We start from the raw sequence: 21,825 nt of genomic DNA on the forward strand, positions 1-21,825 counted from the left end.
GCTAGTTCAACTCTCCATTAACATAGGTAAACCAAAAAAACCCCAAACAAACCTATATATGTTAATTTATAATGATATATATGTATATAAGTTCATGATTGCCAATGAAGTACATAAAACTACTATAAGACTGCAAAACAATGAAAATAAATGTGTACATTTCTCAAGTCAGAATTTTAGAAATAAAAGGAACTTGAGAGATTTAAATCTATACATTCATATCATGAGAAGAAACTAACTAATTAAATTACTATCAAATTAATAGCAGCAGAGAATATCCTATAGCCCAGGTCTCCTACAATGTCATCCTTTCTCAGCTTGTTATTAAGATCTTCATTTCTAGATGGAAGAAAGACAGGGAGGAAGGGATGAAGGAATAGAAGAAGGGAGGGAGGAAAATGGAATCCTGCCCAGTTTTCAAATTTTATAATACCTTTACTGAAAAAAAGAAATAGCAGAAATCTTTGTCTTTTTGATCTATTTCCTTTTTTTTTAAACCCTTAACTTCTGTCTTAGAATTATTCAATAAATCTTTAATGACATTTTTTTCTTCCTAGGTTCCTTTCAGAAGAGTTTTATACGGACAATAATTTTTCTGCTTCTTTGATGGAGACTGTTTTGTCACTTGTAAGGAATTAAAATTAAGGATTTGACTAAATATGTGAGAATTCTAAAATAATATGGTGGTTGCCAATGTAAAATACTATAGCTCAATTCAAATGATTTTAATACTTTTATTTACAAAGAAGTGGAAAGAGTGAAAGTAGAAAAACCCAAAAAGCATGTAGAAAAGATGTCTAGCCTATCACACTAAATATTGCTCTGGTGCTCAACTCAGCCTGGCAGGGCTTGTTAACCCCTTGACCAGAGGACCCCAAGTTCCACCCATGAGGCCTCCTCCAAGAGGGGAAGGTCTCTCTGGAATGAATCGCTCTCGAGAAGCCAGGAAAGGAAGGCTAGCTACCACTCACCCAAGAACTAGTCCAAAAGCCAAGGTCCCAAGTCAAAGCTGAGGGATTAGGTGTAGCTCCAAGTCACCTCCTGAAGACCACTCCCCAAGATGACCTGCTGAAGACAAATTCTGAAGACAACCCCAACCGAGGAAATTCAGGACTTTTTATAGTCTCTTCTTGCCCCTTCCCCTCTTCTCAGGGGTCAATCACAACTTCCAAATTGCCTAGCACTGCCCAGGGGGCAGTGTCTGTGGGATTCACTTCTTATCCTCTGAAGGTGTCAACTCTTATTGCAGGCCTCTGAAGGTGTCAACGTTTTATCAGAGGATTCACAAGTTTCTGATTAAAAGGGTGAAGTTCTTCAAGTAAGTGTCTTGTGAATTCTCTTACTTGATAACAAAATAAACAAAGAGAATAAAGAATTCCCTTTCACAAGCCTCCTTGTGATTGTTTGGGAGTCTGATCTTCCTAATGAATCATTTAACACAACCAGATTATACCTCTAAAGATCTTCTAGCTAGAGGTACATACCATATTGTACTTTCTAAGAGGAAACTACAATAACTAGAGATAAGAGGGAAATAAAAGCGAGAGAGAGCAAAACCAATGTTTGCTAGGGCTACTGACAAAAATCCAATTAGGGGGCAGTCCCCTTTGGCATAAGGGTTTGCATTCAGAATAAATGTGTTTAATCCCCTTTAGTTCAATCAATTACATTTCAAAGTTCATTCTAGATCTTCTGATGCAGTGGAGGTTTCTTTATGGCACTTTCTCTGAACAATTCATTTTCTTGATTAAAGGAGTTAGCTAGCTTCTTTTCCTGAAAATTTTTTCAAAAATTTCTAAAGTTTGGATTTTATGAGAACTAGACAATCCCTCCTGAAGAGGGTGTTAACCAACATCCAGATCAACTCAGGATCCATTTATCGGGTTATGGGGTATATGAATCTCTATAGCTACTGAAGCTCATTAATACTTGTCACAAGTTCTCCAGATGTAGCCAATCTTTCAACTTTGGCTGAGATATTTTTAACAAAGTCTATTACTGCCATCATTCCGAAATTTGGCAGGATAGCCCAGAAGATCTTCTGTACTGCTGATAAAAATCTTTTGGGTCTAAAATGTCACCAAGAATCTAGATCATTCTGGTGGAAGGGTAGAATAAGCTGAAGAGTTACACATACAAAAACCAGCCAGAAGCTACTAGGCTTCATAGGGAATGCTCCCTCTCAAGGGCCATTCAGGGGTACCCACACCCCCTAGGAAAACCTTTCCACCTCCCGGATGAGATCATAACCCACAATGGGGTAACCAAATGCCTTGGGAAATCTCCCTCCTCTGGCATGAGACTATAATAGCAGTAAAAGGCATATATTTATGCCTCAACCATTACATTTTTATAAATGCAGAGGTGAGGAATATAATAGTGCTAAAGCACTTCACTTCAACTGCTAAATGGACTCTTTACCTCTTGTTACAAACAACTCAAAGGCAGGCAAATGATCAGTCAGAGGTAGTGGTGCTACTGGATGTCTAAAAATCATTTCTGAATGCTCCCTTAAAATCCTTTTAAATTTTTAGGTCATTAAATTCTCCAAAGGTTGTAAGCAGTTTGATGGAGTCCATCCATCATCATCTATGTGACAATTAACAAAGGCAAAAAGGCACAAAAGGCCATTTGGGCAACATGTGACCTTGATGGATTTGGTGACAAACCCAGAATCTATAAGGACTTATGGTTTTGCCATGAAAAAGGGTTTATGCAACAAGGCTATGGGCTTTCACAACAGTATTTTCTCCAATCCAGTCATATGGGGAGGTAAAAATAAAGATAGTAAGATGGTGCAAATAAAAACAGTGTAACATAACATAGCTAATAGCCAAAACATAGTAACAAAACAGTGACACAGTATAACAAAATATATTAGAATAGGTCAATATGTGAACTTAACAAACGAAATTAAATCTTAAAATAAACAATCAGAAATACAATATATGTGACAGGATACAGGCACTGAATTCAAAAGTCCTTTTTAAAAATTCTGATAGCTATGTTATAGAGACTTCTTCACCATTTGGAAGGGAACAAACTAGAACAGTTAACATCAATAAAACAATGGAGTATGAAAAGGTTAAAAAATTCACCTCCAGACTCAAAATTTCCTTCCCCTCCTGAGTAACATCATCAGTCTTGATTCCTTTGGTCAAAATTCTGGGGTTCCCCATACCCACATTGGGCATAGTGTGGACGAACCCCATATTGGATGTGTTGCAGAGACTGGGCAGGCCAAAATGGCAAGGGTATGTAGGGAGATAAATCTCTCCCATGAATCTCAATATTACTCAAGCTAACAGAAGTTTCTGATTAAAAGGGTGGAACTCTACAAGTAGTGACTTATGAATTCTCTAACTTGATAACAAAGTGTTAACTCAAAATAGACAAAGAGAATAAAGAATTTCCTTTCACACACTGAATGATCAATATGGACCATTAATGATGGTAATAAAGTGTTTTGAAAAGAAGGTGAGTTAACATCTGCATCATGCATAAGGCTCAGGGATAGAAAAACAAACAAACAAAAAAAAAACCCCTGAATATCACCACTTAGTGGACCATTATCTGGATTTTTATTTTAATACTATAATGACAACATAATCTATCTACAAATCTTCTAAAAAAGAAGCTAGCTTTTTTTTGTCTTGGTTTTCTACTGTCAACTGGAATGGTAACCAGGTAAAAGAACTGGTACTTTCAGTTCTGTTTTGTCAATGAAAATCTTTGGCTTACATACATAGTTCTTTCTTGTTTGGTACCTTACCTCAGGGTATTCATTATCTCTAGCCTATACCATTATATTGGTTCAATATTACTAACAAGATAAATGTCTCTGTATCTGTATCCATATGTGTATGCATATGCATATGCATGAGTGCACATGCTATGCTTGTCATTAACATGAATCATCAAGAATTTTATATGATACTTGGAATGTGTTAAATTTGAAAAATTTCATGGCAATATAAGATAATACAATACTGGTGTTTAAATGCTTCAGAACATCTACCATGATTGTATAAATAAAATCAATAAAAGTGCATCTCTTACCTAATATTATTCCTTAAAAAACATGCAGAGATATAAGTCCGATTGTTAGAGATATTAACATGATCATGGAATGATCTTTTTGCCCTTTTTTAATCTATTTTTTTATTTCTGATATCAAATTTTATTTTTAATTTTCATATTCATTTTTGTAAATGCATAATCATATAAAACCGAAACCCCTAAAACAAAAACCCAAATACACAAGAGAAAAATTTTATGTTTTCATCTGCATTCTGACTCCAACAGTTCTTCTGGAGATGGGTAGCATTCTTTGTCATAAGTCCCTGAGAATTGTACTGGATCATTATACTGCTGAAAGTAGCTAAGTCTATCACAGTTGATCATGGACTGATCTTTTACAAAAATTTCTGAAAGAGAGGATATCCCTGATTTATGATTTCATTAATATAAAAACCTCCAACTGTGGGAAATCCCTTCATAGACAAAGACTTGAAATTAATCTGTAACTTATATAGTCTTACAAAGTTGCCTGGGACTCTTCGAGATTATGATGTTCCATATGGTTACAAAGCTATTATATACAAGAAGAAAGATCTGAATACAGGTCTACTTGACTCAATGGCTGAACATTTTTGTTTTGTCATATTGCTTTTTTTTTGTTGCTCTCTGGATTAATTTTAAATATTGTTAAACATCCTAAAATAAACAAACCTTACTAGCAATTAAAAAAATTAAATTATAGTAGTGAGCTTAAATAATGTATAGGTTAAAAATATATACTAGTATAAAAATATATTAACCAAGATATTTCTTTAATTTATCTTGAGGTAAAAACCTTCTCTAACCATCATTTTTAGATAGACTAATACTTGGCACCTCTCTTCTTCCTTATCTCTTTTCATTTTTCAAACCCAACCCCTGAAAAATGTCCTGGGCAAACAACATAATTTCTAGGTTGATGAGTGTTTTGGTCTCCAGGTAGTGACAAGAGAGAAAAATATGTTTCTTTGCCTACAAATTCAGAATTATATGTCTTTTTCATACCCTCAATAATTATGTTAAGGTGACTAATGTGTTTGCCTCTCTTCCAGTTTCTATTTAAGCAAATTCTTTTCAGAAGTACAATAAAAGTATAATTGTGGAATAAAATTGATTGAAAAGAATTTCAGTCAAATTAGTGAAAAAGAATCTTTAAGGTAGTGAGACCTTGGATCACCCCAACACATTACCACATAGATAATCAACTATAGCATTAGTTCCTTTACCTACATTTAGGTCCAGTTTTAGCAAGAGTATAAGTCAATTAATTTTTTAAAATAGCATTTGCATATTGTACAACCTTTCAATCACATTGTTTTAAGAGTTCCTGATAGAACAGTGTGAGAAAATTCAAGAAAAATATGGCTGATGTGGGCAGGGGAATAAAGGAGTGGGAATTGGTTTGTTAGAAAATCAGATAGAAAGTCAGCCAATGAGCATTTATTAAGGATTTACTATATTCCAGTTATTGTGCTAAATGCCTGGGATATACACACACACACAAAGAGGGGTAGTAGGGAGGAATAGCTCCTGCTTTCAAGGAGTGTATATTTAAATAAGGTTCTTCCACAAAACACATAAATAAAGATACTCAGAGTATATATACAAAGTAGATGAAGGCAAACTGAAAATCACAGATAGAGGACTGTGAAAAGGCTCCTGCAGAAAGTGAGATTTGAGCCGAGTCTTGAATGTAAACAGGGAAATTAAGAGGCAGAGATGAGGGGATGATAACCCAGGCATGAGGACACACTGCACAAAAGTACAGAGAAGGGAAATCAAGTCAAGTTTGAGGAACTGAAAGTAAACCAGAGTAGTTTGATTGCGTATGTGAAGAGAAAAGCCAGTGGTCAGAGGGATGGAAATGTAAAAAGATGCCAAATTATAAAGGGCTTGAAATGCCCAATGGAGGTCTTTATAATTGATCCCAAAGGTAATAAGAAACCACCTGAGCTCCTTGGGTAGGAAGATGACACAGTCAAAACTGTATTTAAAAAAAAAAAATAAACTGACCTTGGGAGCTGAGTGTGGGATGGAGTAAAGATTAGGGAAAGACTGGTAAGAGAAATTAAGAAATTGATTGCAGTGGTTTGCCATCCAATGAAGGAATGAAATGAGAGAAAAGAAACAAGGGAAAACAATTTTGGACAGTAAGGAAAATGCATGAGAGAGTGAATATCCAGAAGGATGCAGACCTGGCAAACACATAAAATAATATCCTTCTTAATGCCACTAATATAGAATGATCTGTTAAGTTCACCTTTGTTTCAAGGATGTGGATGGAAAGGAAATTAAAAATATTTTTAGAATATAACCCTCAACATTCTACAAAAGTATAATATAATGCTTCAAATGAATATCTAAATGCCCACTAGATACCTTCATCTTAGATGTCCTATCTTTACTACTTGTGCAGCATGAATACAAAGGCATTTATTATCTTGAACCTCTTCAAGACTTTCTCATCATTGCCAAATGCACAACCATGCACTCTCCTTGGTGTGACTTCACATTCATCTTTAAGGCCTCTGTTCCTTTCCTTTCACTTCTTCCCACATCCAGTTAGCTGATATGTTGAGGCAACTCTTATTCATTGCCTCTTAATAGGTTCTTCACTTGACTCTTCTTCTCCATTTCAACTCATAATAAATACATTGCCAGATTCATTTTCCTAAACCATGGATCTGATTGTGTCACTCCAATGTTGAGTCATATTCAACAGTTTTATGCTAAGTACCAAATCAGGTGCAGAGTACTTAGTTTGATATTTAATATCCTTCAAATCTGTATTACAAATCTTTTCAACATAAATTCAAAATATTTCTGACCTTTTTCTCTATGTTGTAGTCAAAGGAGATAACTTGTTATTTCTTATACAAATTCCATAATGTCATAATCTTTTTGGGGTGGGGAGGGCAGAGAGGTAGGGAATAGGAAGGCATTCCTATGATTTCATTACCATTGTGAATCTGTGGTGTGGAAACTCCCTTCAAAGATATAGATCTATAACTCCGTCTATGGCATATGTTCTTACAAAATTCCTTGGAACACTCAGAAGTTGTGACTTGCCTGCATTCATATTTAGTATGCATGGGAGGAAAGATTGAAAACCAAGTCTTCAGACTCAGTAGCTAATGCTCAGTAGTATGCCATACTGCTTCTCTATTACTCTGTACCCTTACTAATACGTTTCCCTGTACCTAGAATGCTCTCTTCCTGCCACAATCAATTTCCACCTGTTCATATCCTATCATTTTTACTGATGTCAAATTCTATCCTTCAGTGTAGGTAGAAGTGATCTCTAAATAAAAGGTCAAAGCTAGAAAGGACTTCAGAAATCACCTTCCCCAATTCCCTAATTATACAAATAAGAAAGCTGAAATCCTGAGATGATAAATGACATAGCTAGTTAAGTGTCAAACCTAAAATTCAAAATGAGGTCTTTTGTTTTTCTTAACATGTTTCTTTTTTCCATAGTACTTTGTATAGATTTAGTGTTATATTATATCCAAGTCCTCCTAGATATGAATATATTGTATTCTTATTATGTGCTGAGGCCTTGCAATTGTACATAACTGCAAGCATACATATATAAAATATATATATATATGTACATATACAAGTATTTTATGCACATATTTGTGTCCCTCAGTACGTAAGACTATATGTAATGTGTAAAAGATGTGCTTGCCAGGTTCAATAAATGAATAATCATATATCTCTCATTTAGCACTGAATTATTATTTCTAAGACATATATTATATCTATTTAATACACACCTCCACACTAAGTATGTGTGGAATCAATTCGACAAGCATGTTTTGGATACCTACTATAAGTCAGATACTATGTAGTGTTAGTCTCTCGGTGACCGAGAATGACAATTGTCTTTGTGTATTATCATTTATTGATGCACCCTCATGTGGCTTTGGAGTCCAAAGGCTGAGGCTCACAGTGTGTGGCACATGGGGCCTGGGACGCCAGTTGTTACGGGAGGTGCGGTTGTGGCCTGGTGTCGGCGTTCACACGCGCAGCGGCAAGACGTCAGTGGTTGTAAAGACAAAGACAAGATGAAACTGCCCATTGGACATCTCCCTCAAGAAGCTAAAACTCTACAGAGGGAAAACATAATGTATAATATAAGTCTACACAAAATTTATGTGGAGGAAATACAAAGGAAAAGTTTTGGAGATAGGAGGGTAGAGAACACCAAAAACTGGGGAATGAACATCTCAGTGAAGAAAATGGGACAGATTCAAAAGATATTCTGGAGGAAGAAGCTGCAAATATTTACAAATGAAGAGAGGGATGACAAAGAAGAAAAAAATAATGTTATGAAATTTTGACCCTGCTCGACTAGAAAATGGTAGAACCTTCAAAAGAAGAGAAAAATTAGAAAGAAGTATAGATTTGGAGAGAAAAATAATTACATTAAGGACATGTTGATTTTGACCATTTCATATTTGTTAAGTTTTAGCTCTGTCTAATACTTTGTGACCCCATTTGAAGTTTTCTTAGCAAAGATATTGGGACAGTTTGTCATTTCTTCCTCTAGCTCTTTTTACATATGAGGAAACTAGGGCAAAATGATTTGCCCAGGGTTACACAGCTATTAAGAATCAGAGGCCAGATATGAACCCAGGAAGAGTAAGTCTTCCTGACTCCAGGCCCAGAACACTTGTCTACTATGTCACCTAGCTCCTGGATATCTAGCTGTAAATGTCCAAAAGGTTGATGGTGACACAGGAGCTCAATAAAGAGACTAGATAAATAGATTTGGAAGTAATCTCCATAAAAATAATAAATGAATCCTTGAGAGATTATAAGATTACTAAAAAAGGGCAGTAAGTAGCAACACTTTTACCTTTCAAGAGTCAATAGAGACAAAGTTCCACAACCAAGCTTTAAATGGAAAAAAAAAATTACTAGACATTCAAAAGATTATATTTCCTTTGCAATGGTGGTATAAAATACATCTAAATGCTACTATCTCAATGTATCAAAAGTAGCATATTCAATAGCTATGGTTATATTTCTTAGGTCCAGGAACCAACCTCAAAAGTCTTCTAAATTCTACTCTTTAAATTCAATAGCTTTCTTTAGACAGCTTATTAACTTTTCAGTCTACCTCCTTTTTTACTGAAAGGTATTTTTGAAATTTATTCAAATGACTTGAGCCTAATACCTTCTTGGAACTACATGGGAACTATTTTCCAGTTAAAAAAAATTGAAATAACACATTAAGTTTGAATTATGGCTAATAAGGAAAAAACCCAAAGGCAAAATGTCCTTTTATAAAGGAAGGACAATATTTCCCTCCAAAATTTTTTATAAATATTCTCTCTTCATCCTTATTTCCTTATGACACTTAATACTTGGTATTTAAATTTACATTCAGCAACAAAGAATTTGCTTCTGAGGAAGGAAACTGCCTGGCCTTGGAAGTTCAGAAGCATAAATATGTTAAGGTCCCAGCAGCAGTAAGTTCCAGATAAGAACTTGGGTGGGGCATAAATGCCGGCAACATTCTGTAAAATTGAGATTTGAACTCTGGACTTCAATCCCCACAAGTCCTTGCTCCACTTCCCCAAAATGCTTTGTAATCTCATTGAATTCTGAAGTGGGTGAGATTGAGAAGGTACTTAAGCTGATTGCAAATGCTTTTGAGCTCTCTCTCTCTTTTTGGACTTCTGTTTTGGAGCAGACGTGGCTCTTTCCATAATGTAGGTGAGGTCTTGTCTAGGCCTCTGGCCTAGGCACATTTTCCTTATCCTGTATTTTCTTTAATCCTTAATAAACCTCTAAAAATATAATACTCCTTGCAGAGAGAAACTAATTTCTACCTGCCTCAGTCTCCCCATATTCCTAAATTTTAATCTTTACAATTCCAACAATGGTATGTACCATATAAGGCCTGGGGGGCCATACATATTGGAGGGTATATAAATTCCAGCATCCACAAGCTACAATTGGAACTCCTTTGCTGAGCTCCCTTGGTGCACACCAAATCAATAAATGACCCCTTTGCTAATTGCATTGTCTATTGGTCTTCCATGGTGGTGGTGGGCGAAAACTGGGACCCTAACACTTCCAAGAAGGCAAAATGGCCTGGTTCTTTTATTAGCATTTTAAAAGATGATACAATAGCTTCTTGCATCAGTTAGTCACAAGTTCCTTCTGTGAATATTAAGTTTCTTAGGTCACTGATACCCTTTGTTTGATCTTTTAATCCCTTACCTTCTGTCTTATTAACAATTCTAAGAAGAACAAGGGCCAGGTGCCTGGGGTTAAGTGATTTGTCAAGGATCACCTAACTAGAAAGTGTGTGAGGATATATTTGAACCCAATCCTCCTGACTTATGCTCTATCCACTGTGCTCCTTAGTTGCCTCTGTTGATAAAATTGAAGAGAACACAAACCTTATATAACTTCCCTAGAAATAGGCTGCTTCAAAGAATTAATAAGAAAACGAAAATGACATTTGGAAAGTTTCTCATCACATCCTGCAAACTGGCAAAGATGACAAAAGATGGAAAGAGTTAACGTTGTAGAAATTGTTGGAAAATAAGCATATTGATGCACTGTAATGTATTCCAAAGTAATTACTACAAAGTAATTTGGAATTACACTAAAAAAGGGACTATAATGTCCATACTTTATAGCCCAAAGATATAGTCGCAAGACAAAAGTCATGATGGCTCAGGTTTAAGAAAATGACATTGGCTTATTCAATGTTTAACCAAGCTTTAAGGCACTCCACAATACCTGCTTCTGCAGCTTTCATGGCCACTGGGACAAACTGTTCTCATCCACACCCCTTTCCACTTAGGGAAAATTTCATGTACCTAAGATAGATTCCCCCTTAAATAACAATTGGATTTGAGGCCTTTTGTTTCCCTCAGCTCACCTGCCAAGATGGTTTAGCAGGGTATGGCTGCTCTATATGCACATACAAGAACTTCTTAGAGCTACAGGAGAGAATGGAGTGGCAGTTAGGCACCAAAGCCTGAAAAGGGCTCAGCAAGCCTTCACCCCAAAGGTACTTGAGTAAGTTTAATCATTGCTTTGCTGGTCTGAACTTCCCAATATCCTGACCCTACTTCAGGTCTGAGTAATATCGCTGCATGCTCAATTGGAACTCAGACTGTTTTTGGTACCAATCACTCTCAGATTGTTTGTCAAGAAGGAGGAAATGATGAAAATTGCAAAAGTCAATGAAAACTTACTCAAATATTAGAGATTTCCAAATGTTGAATGGGGTACCTCAGGAGGAATAATTTTCCCTCAATAGAGGTTTTTAAACAAAGGTGGCAATCTGGAATTGTTGCAGAAGGGACATTTTTTCCAGGTGCAAATTGGGTGAGATGGCCTCTGAGGCAGGTCCTACAAACACTTCAATGTCATGAAAAAAATACACATTTAAAAAATTTTAAATTTAAACAATGAAAATAATTTAATAATGTCTTTATTCAAATTGAGTTTGGGATTCTTACCTCAATAATATCCTAAGTACTATACTATTCATCTTTAATATTTATAGTCTTTAAAATTATATAAAAATATACAGATGTAGAAAAAAATTGCTTTTTAATCATGTAAATTATTTTATGGTTGTTATTTTATTTGTAACAAGCAGAAAAAAAAATATATATATATACATGTATATATACATATAAACTGACATTCAAAAAGTCAAGTTTATTCAAGTTTACTACAGGGTTCTATTCAACTCCAACAAAGAATTAAATTATTATTCTCCAACTAGAGAAACAATACATTCATGTGAATACAAGATAAAATTTCTAAAACAGACATTAAAAGTGTTGAAATCCAAAAAATGGGTAAAGATAAGGTCTAGACCTATGATACCATTTTTAGAGGGAACTCTCGGCTGAGGAATTTCCCTATACTAATGAAGGTCAGCACATTCTCAGAAACTGAGAGTGCCTTGCACACTGAGAAGTGAGATATCTTGTTCAGGGTCACATAGAGCCACTCCGGGACAAAAGGTAGAACTCAAGCAGTCTAACACCATGGACTGCAGTCTGTCTCACTCATGCTGTCTCCAGAAAAATGATATGAAAATGAAAGATATATGATATTTCCCCCTCGTGGTTACTTTACCTGTAGTGTAAGTCGCTTTACTGCATTCCATATTATCCCAATAAACTCTTTCATTCTCTCCTCAGGACTTCTGCAGGTTTCACTTATACTCATCACAGCTTTCACTGGTACTGACAATGGTCGTGATTCTAAGGAAAAGAAAGAATATTTGCCTGAAATTTTCAGTTTTGTGAGGTCATAGATACATGTAGGGTTTTTTAAATATCAAAATTGCTTTCTGGAAACAGTGAAATTCAGTATTTTATAACCTAAACTGGCTAACATTAGCAAATGCTAGGTCTTTTAAAAAAAATTCTTTATTTTGTTTTAATAATAAATTTCCACATAAATTTTCCAAAGCTTACAAGGAATTCAATCTAGATTATACATATATTTTCATGCAAAACTTATTTCCATATTATTCATTTTTGTAAATGGATAATCTTATAAAATCAAAACCCTAAATCATATACCCAAATAAACAAGTGATAAATCATATGTTTTCATATGCATTTCTATTCCAAAAGTTCTTTCTCCAGAGGTGGATAGCATTCTTTTTCATAAGTCCCTCAGAATTATCCTGGATCATTGGAATAATTCAAGCTCTAATTTTTTTGTTTCTTAAAAACAGAGTTAAAAAACTTTTAAAAATTCTCTGTATAAATGTACCAATTTCCTACTTCACTGGCAAAGAGATGCTCTCATATTTCTCAAATTTATGTTGGACTTTGATTGTGTTTTGTATCTACTTAACTGGTACTAGAGCTCCTTGGGATCATGAACTTCTACTTTTCTATTTGTATTTCTGTGCTTGGTAAATAATTTAATCACATATATAAATAATATAATACAATATGACAACATGATATAGAGAAAACAACACAGTCTAATATAATAATATGAGATATAACAGTATTGTGAAAGAGAATTCTTTATTCTCTTTTTCTACTTTGAATTAATAAATCAAGAAATCCCTACTGAATACTTTGTTCATCATCCAGTAAGTAAGAGAATTCACAAATCACTAACTTAGAGAGCTCCACTCTTTTAACTCAGTCAGAAATTTGTGAATCCTTTGATAAGAGTTAATACCCTCAGAGGATGAGAGGTGGATCTCATGGCCTCCCTGACCAGTGCTAAGCAATTTGGGAGCTGTGACTGGCCCCTGTGAAGAGGGGAAGAGACAGGAAGTGATGTGGAAAAAGGACTATAAAAAGTCCAGAACTTCCTGTCCTCATCACTTCTCCTTTGGACTTCTTTGGAGGACTGCTCCTTTGGACTTCTGGCTTAGAGAGATTTCTGCCTTGCTGGCATATTGACCCTCTCTGCTCGCTGGTGCTTCAGTGGGACACTCCCTTCAGCATGAGTTCTCTGGAGAGACTCTTTTCCTTGGATCCTGCATCAGCTTGCTGGTAGGTAACTCGGACTTCCACATGGAGATTGGAACTTTGTCAGGGAGGGAGCTGAATTTCATGGGATTAACACAGAGTAGGTTAGGCAACTCCTTACCTCTTTCCCTCCCACATTTCATTCTCCAACTCTTTCTCTTTCTTGTTATAAATAAAAGCTGCTAACAGTTGTTTGTTTTTTTTTTGTTTTTTTGGTTTAGGCATAATATTTAGAAGTCAGTGACCACTACTTTAACCCTTATGCTTGCTTTATAAATTAGTACAATAAGAGAACATGAAAGAATGAGGGAGAGAAAGGGAAGAAGAGTTAGAGGGAAAGGAAAAGAGAGGAAAAGAAAAGGTGGAGAGTAGGGATAAACAATGGAGGGGAAAAATGAAAGGAGGCAAATTTATATCCTTTGGCAATGGTACGGCATGAAAGAGATGCATCTTTGATGGGCCATCACTGTATCTCCCCAGCTTATCCCCAAAGTCTGCTTTTGGAGTCATCTCTGAGAATATATGAGCCTGCACTGGGTTTGGAAGCAGAGGCAACATAGTCTAATGTGGTGAAATAGAAAAAAACAAAACTAAATGAAATCTATAGCTGACTCAAAGTTAAACTACTTACTAACTACATGTACAAAGGTAAGATACTTAACTTTTATATGACCCTAAATTTCTCCATCAATAAAATGAACATAATTATAACTGTCTTAAAGGATGGTTTGGATGAAAATATTTTATAAATCATGAATTCTATATAAATGTGATTAATTTATTGATAAATAATTATAACTTTTTTTTGATAATCAGGTACATCAAAGATTTCCCTGGGATAACTGAATTGAATCCAAATCAAGAAATATATTTTAAGTGACTTTCACTGTACTAGATGCTAGAGACACAAAGATAAAAACAATATGATAATTTATCTCATCAACAATTTAAATGTATATGGTTGTTTCCACCTATAAACAATACCCAACATTGCTAGGTTTTCCAGGGTCTGGTGGCCTTTTTGGATTTTTCTTTTAAGTACCTTAGCCACACTGAATTAAATTAAAAAGAGATCTGGGTACATATATTTTGTTTGAAGCATCAGACTATGTTTACTTCAACAAGGAAATATGCTCACACTCCCAAATTAGTGTTCAATACTTCTTTTCTAAGACTATCAAATTGAGTCCAATTCCATGTCTTAAATTTAACAATAATTTCTTAGAAAGAGAAGCTGAAAATTGACTACTTAAGTTCTCAACATGTAATTCTGGAACTACATCTGCACTCATTATCATGCAAAGGAACCATCTGTAATATATGCATTATGGAGTCAGGTAAAACATAGTAATTCTCATGCCAAAATTAGAAGTCTTAAAAAGCCATGAGCTACAAATAAAAAACCACATGTAGTATCACTGTAAAAGAATAATTATTCTTCTAAATTTGTGATATAGCCAAGAGAATTATAAAATCATCAAGGAAAAAATAATTTTCCCCACTTTGAAAGAAACAACTTTATAATTTTTTTTCTTTTTAAACAAGTCCAATCATTATTGGCAAAATTCCTGTGATAGGTTCCAACCTATTATTTTTTTAACATAGCTCTTTCTTATAAGTTTGGAATAGATTTTACTTTCAAACATTTTGTATTTTATAACATTTAATGAGAGACAAATGGTTGACATTAGAATGGTATTTTTAAAAAGAAACTATAACAAAGTCTACAAGAAGGTATTACATAGACAGGTAAGTGCTATGCAATGGAACTCTTAGAACTCTGTCAGTCTTCATCCATAACACTCCTCTTATTCAAACTCTATACTACTGCTAAGCAATGATTTCCAGCTGTGCCCAAATGTCTGGTAAATGTATATTTCTACTAAGGTTTGCAGTGCCATCATTTAAAAAAAAAAGCAATCAAGAATTTATTAATTCACGAGAGCTATACAAAGTCACAAGTTTTTTAAAAAAAGATTTTTATTTATCTTTTTGTTTTTATATTGCCTAAATTTCTCCCATAACTCACTCCTCTCCCCTACTAAAAGCCATCTTGAAAAATAAGAGTAAAGTATTTTGTAAAGTTGATCAATAATTTTGTAAAGTTGATCAAGTAAAATTGATCAATATATTTTATATTTTAAAAAAGAGACATTTTATGTTCATACTAATCCCTCCCTTCATATCTAAAAAGTGAAAGGTTTTATCTCTTCTTTGAAGAAAAGTTTATTTTTTAGAATTTAAAAACATTTATTTTTGTTCATTTTGGGATGGTTGTCCTTTGCATTTACATTACTGTAGTTGTATATGTTTTTCCTGGCTCTACTAATATCATTTTGCATAAAGTCATAAGTCCTTCCATGGTACTGTGTATTCATAATATTCCTTGTTTCTTATAGTACAATAAATATTGTTTCTTACAATAGAAATACTATTCAATCTCTAACTCTTCAAAAGAAATCCCAAAAGCTCAAAGAGGGAATTATGTTCCAGAGGTACAATGGACAGTGACAAAGCTTGAGACCTTTACTCAGTACCTCTCCCCACTAAACTTTACTCATTGCCCAGGAAGCCTAAAACAACCTCTCAACTTGTACTTTGGGAGCCATTTAGGGATCTCCCTGACCTTTTCACTTACTCGAGTGTCCTATTATAACAAGCAATGAACATTAATTAACTAGGTCTAATGAACCCCAAATGGGATCATAAAGAGTTGGGCATGACTCAAAAACAAAAAGTGTTGCATAGTCCCTACCGTCCTCTCATAACTCTGCAAAAAGAAAAAAAAAGGTATCAAATGTTTACTCATTATAATAAAGGAACTAAAGAATGGAGGGAACTGGGGTAGGGTCTATACTAGACCCAAATTAAAAGGAATCGAATCCTTTGGTCCTACAAATGTAATAGAACATTATGACAACAACTTATGTTGGTACTAAAACTTCTCTCCTCAAAACCCTAAAATTATCTTGGAAAAATATTAGCAAATCCATTTTTATCAGAAGTTCTTCTCATACAGTTTGACAAAGTCTTTCCCCCTAATTTACCAAACAGAAAACAACTTTCTGATATGAAAACCTTCACAATTCTCAGAATTAAATTAATGACATCCATTGAATTGTAAACTTGCTGTGGCAGAAACTGTGTTTCCCCTTTCTTTGTATCTCTAATTTTTACTTATCACAGTACTTGACAAAGAGAAGGCAATTAAAATGTTCCATTATTGATCAAATATCCTTTTAAAAACAAATGCATTAATATTCACAGATGATTCCTTTCATTTGGACATGAAGTCAGATCTAAGGATAATTTATAAGAAGTACTCTTTCTTGGTAAATAACTCAGATGAAGAAAAAAATTAACCCATATGGCCTATATCTAAACAGAGCAGACACCAGAATTAACTGGGAATCACATTTTAGCAATACATTTCAATAAATGCTTGACACCAGTACTTTTTTTCTTTGATTTTTCAGGGTTGACCTAAAATCTGGTAGCAATTATAGAAATAGTCAGTATGTCAACAAAAAGTCATTCTTTTTCTGAAGGTTCAGGTAATGATGTCAATGGTTAATTGGTATCAGTAAGCAGGTATAATCCTATGTCATCAAATCTTGTCAAATGATACCAAAGTATGATGTTTTTGAAATTCAAAATCTCCAAAATGCCAAAGACATTCATTGGTGTCAAAAGGTCAAGAACATTTGTTCAGCTGTCAATGAAGTGGTTTGATAGTAAGTGTGAATGTGTCCATGATCTACTGAAGTTCCTTCTATCAGTTAATCAGTTAACTTACAGCTTTGGGGGTAAAAATACTATCCCCTCAAAAAAGTCATGTTCAGGCCTGTTCATCAATAGCAGATGACCTTTGATAACAACTAAAAGATATTGCCATTAATAAGCTTGATATTTCATTTGATGAAAGATTTTCAAAACCATGGGGAAGCACTGGACCAAATAAAATAAATTAGTGATGTTCCTTTACTCAATGTGGCTTTTATTAGTTATGTCAAAAGAGTACTTAGTAACACTCAAATAGTATCAAGAATTTATTTACTAATCTGTTTTTAAAACATGTCATGTATATTTAAAATATGTATTTATTGTTTTTACTATGAGAATCTTTTGCTATAAGATACTGAAAGGAGGAAGAGTCAAGATTCAGGAGCACGAGGCAGTATATCATGTGTTAGTGGCTGATTCCTCTGAAATACTTCCCCAAAATAAAGTACTACATACAAATACAAACATTAAAACATACTTTAAAAAAAAATCTTAATAGTCCCTAAGAATTAAAAGGGCAGCAAAAACTACTAACAATTTCATAAAAACTACACACTTTGGAGTTTGCAATTTAAGATATATAATTTGTCTTTTCTAATTACTTTAGAACCAGATTTTATGAATAAAAATCTCTGAATTAAAAGGAATTGCAGTTCAACTCTGGCTTCTTCCATTTTCTATTTCTTATACTCTGAGCAAATTATTTTTGTAAATTATTCATCAAATATTTATTATGTGCCTACTAGGTATAATGTATTTTGCCAAAGTCAGGAGGACATGGAGAACAAATAGAAACAATACATGCCCTCAAGGAGCTTTCATTCTTTTGAGGAGACCTGAGATATGGTAAAAAAGAGTCAGGTTCCATCCCACTTCCACCAATTAATGTAATCAGAAAAGGTCCCTCTAAAACCTCTATTGAATTAATCAATCTGGAGGGAAAGTATAAGTTAAGGAATTTTCCTACAATCACACAAGATTAGGTTCTGTGAAACATGAAGTGTGAACCTCTTCAACTGGATAAAGAAAGAAGAAAATGAATGAATGGTTGGGTTGTTTGGCTATTGTCCTTCCTACTGGGAGAGAAGCAAAATGACAATTCTGATGATGTCTTGTAACTCCCACATGAATTGGATTAAAATGAAGCAGAGTTGCAGAAAATTATAGGCCTACTTTTCTCTTCCAGAGAAATCAAAGTGCACTAGCAAGACAAAAGTAAAGACTTGTGATGATTATGCAGTAGATAGCCTTGGCATCCTCAATGACCAAACTCTAAGCTCTCTATAGTGTCTATTTCCATTTCATAGAATTTGTAACAAACTGTTCTCATGCACACCCCTTCTGTTAGGGCAAGTCTTCACATGTCTGGGATGGACACCCCACTAATTCACCAATGCATTTGAGGCCTATTGGTTACCCTCAACCAGGTTTAGCTATTTACTATATGCCAAACACTATACCCAAATCACTCTAGGGATGTGAATAGATAAAGCAAGATAGCTCTTGGTGTAATCAAATTTTAAAGTCTAGGTCTGTTAAATGTTAATCGTATGACTTTGATTAAGTCATAAACTCTCTAGGCCCCGATTTACACATCTATACCACGCACAACTTGGTAGAAATCATCCTAGAGATTATTTCCAGGTCAAAGACTTTTTATCATTATCTCTCATTTTTTTGGACATTAGACTTACATTGATGTAGCCTAAGATATACACTAATTTTTCAAGCTGTACTTTCATAATGGTGACTCATAATGAACCTGTGATCTTTTTCAAAAGAATAGTAGTTTTCATTTTCCTAGCAAAAGCAAAATTTGAGTCTCAAATCTCTCCTCACTCTACTTCATCCCTCTCTTCTCCACACCTGCGAAGTGATCATGTCATTCCCCTACTCAATAAACACCAAGAGAGCTCTTATTACTGCAAGTATAAAACATAAACATTTCTTTTTTTAAAAACTTTTATAGCCTTTCACAATGGAATGAGATATAATCTTCTTTCTCATAAGAAGTGTTAAAAGCCTAGATAGAAGTTAATACTTTCCCTTCCTTCTTTTTTTAACATTGACATTTTTATTAATGCCAACAATTTTTTAATATTATTATTTTTTAAAACAATAGCACAAAAATGTTTCAGGGAAGCAGTCTGACATTTAATCTGACAACCTTCTGAAATAGTTAAGCTATACCAAGGGTTGGTGAGGGACACGGGAAGAAGGGCTTAAAGAAAAAATATCAAACCCAACCCACCAACAAAAAACAACCCCCCCACCCGCACCCCCACTGGATTAGATAGGTGAGGCTTTGTTAGTAGAATACACTGTAGATGGAACAGAGACCCGCAAGAGGGTTATACTCTTACTTTTACTAATTATCACTAAGGCACAGTTCAGCTTTTGTATCAGTTATCATCCACTTCACCAATGCACAATTAACCAGGAGAAGCTAATGCCACTTGGTAAGAGTTGGATCTGTCAGATGAGTTAATAGCTTTTTCTGTAGAACAAATCCCTCAAGAAGGCCCAAATGAAACCCTTTATATTTCTACTGCTGTAGTTGCATGCAATTCAGGGCTCTTGAAAAAATAAAATAAAATAAAAATCACCTTAAAAAGAAAAGAAAATGTGAATCAGTTTCTCTTATTTAATGTGGCTATTAAAGATGTTTCCTTATCATTCCTTTTCCTCTAAGAAGGACACCAAGAGGCAGGACCAAGAAGAAGGGAGAACTGATTAATTGGGTGTTTTGTTTTAGTTTTTGCTAAGAGGTCACATAGAAGGGAAGGAGGCAGAGAGAGACTACTATCCTTGCTTCTGATTGAATTATACAGGAAAATAAATCTTCCAGATCATCACCCTTCCATCCCACTCCCTCAAAAAAACATGGTCTTTCACATTTCAAAGGCTTTGAGAGGTGGAACAACTCACAATCCACCAAATGTTGTAATCTACAACCAAGTAATTCACTCATCTTTTAACTAGACATCTAACTCATTTATCTAGTAATTCATTTCACTTACCTTTTAAAAATGTCAAAGATGACAAAGATTGACTGGAACAAAAGGTGGGAGAAGGGAGAGGTCAATAGTTTCTTTGATTGGGAAATCCTATACATTGAATCTTTGGAATAAATGCTTTGACATTTCTTAGGCTCCTAAACTAGGGAATGTCCCTTTTGCAAAAGAATAAACTGCTCTTTCTTGGCTTCTGAGCTCCATGTTGGTGAACTTCTTTCAGTGATGGGGTCTGCTGTCTAAGACTCCAACCTACACACAACCTACCCATACCAATTGGAGTGGTTGTGCAGTAGGAAAGAATGAGAAGTGGTGCTTTTAAATAGTGCTTTGAAATCTTTTTTTTTTTAATGGTGCTTTTAGATCTTATGCTTTCTACTGGTTAGCACATATTGCACATTAGAATACAGACTTAAACTTTTTGCTTTCCCAATTATTCCCAGTTGCTAAGGAATTACCTAGCATTCTGAGACTGAAGGGAAGGGGGAGCACTTGAACTAACTTGAAAGAGTTCTGACTTTTTCCACTTTGCAAGGCTAAGAAAGGACACTGAAGCACTCAAACAACCTTGAAAGTCCAACAAACAGAACAAGAGAGGGAACATCATCCATGTATACTGGGGATATTTGAAATTAAGGGAATTTTATGACTTTCATGAAATTTATGATTAGGGGAAATCTCACAAGCCCATATCCAGTCCTTTTCCTGCCTCTTCCCCATTCTTCAGTCTAGAATGCCCATGGGAGGAATAATCTAAGGTACAGCAGAGAATTTCCCAGGGGTGGGAGGAAGGAATTCCCAAGACTCTCAATAAAATCTAGCAATTGAATCCTTAGTTCCATCCCAGCTGGGCCATTCCATTGCCCTAGGTTTTTTCCACCTGCTGGCCACACTATCTGTAACATCTTTGAATAAACACTTTCATGACTTCAGAGAAAAGGGTCTAAGCTACTATTCTTCAGGTGAAAACCTGCATTCTCCCACAACAAACTGGATTTCTCACAATACTAACTTTCTAATTATTGTACAATTCTCTCCTTCCTGTACCTGAAAGTCCAAACTAAATTTGTCTGTTTCTCAAACACTTCCCCACATATTCCACCACTTTATTAGTCATCACCCAATTCTCAAACATATTCCTCTCTTTTCCATCTTCTAATTGCATTTATAACTTCCTTCAAGACTTACCTCAAATATCACATTTTATAAGATGACTTTCCTGATTCCTCCAGCCATAAGTGCCTACCCATCATAATTTTGCATTTAATCATCTACTATTTATTTTTTAAATCTATATGTTCTTATTCTCTATACAATATTTTTTGAAAGCATGGATATTTCATTTCTGTCTCTATCTCTGCCTATCTAATACATAGTAAGTACATTGTATATCCCTGGCACAGATTAAGCACTCGGCAAATTCATGCAGATGGATTTCTAGTTCTCTAAATATCTAAAAAGTTTATAAAATACTTTAA

The 21,825-nt window shown here is 34.7% G+C and overlaps 1 protein-coding gene across 8 annotated transcripts in view; it reads right to left on the reverse strand.

Moving 5' to 3' along the window:
* The window catches only part of VPS13B (vacuolar protein sorting 13 homolog B), a 1,055,144-nt gene that overhangs the window by 574,851 nt on the left and 458,468 nt on the right, over positions 1-21,825 (reverse strand). For all 8 annotated transcript variants that reach the window (XM_056820764.1, XM_056820763.1, XM_056820760.1 and 5 more), the window contains one exon: positions 12,184-12,311. In XM_056820764.1, coding sequence (XP_056676742.1) covers positions 12,184-12,311 — 128 coding nt within the window. The remainder of the gene's footprint in view (positions 1-12,183; positions 12,312-21,825) is intronic.

This window comes from Monodelphis domestica, chromosome 3, assembly GCF_027887165.1.
Source record: "Monodelphis domestica isolate mMonDom1 chromosome 3, mMonDom1.pri, whole genome shotgun sequence".
NCBI lineage: Eukaryota > Metazoa > Chordata > Mammalia > Didelphimorphia > Didelphidae > Monodelphis > Monodelphis domestica.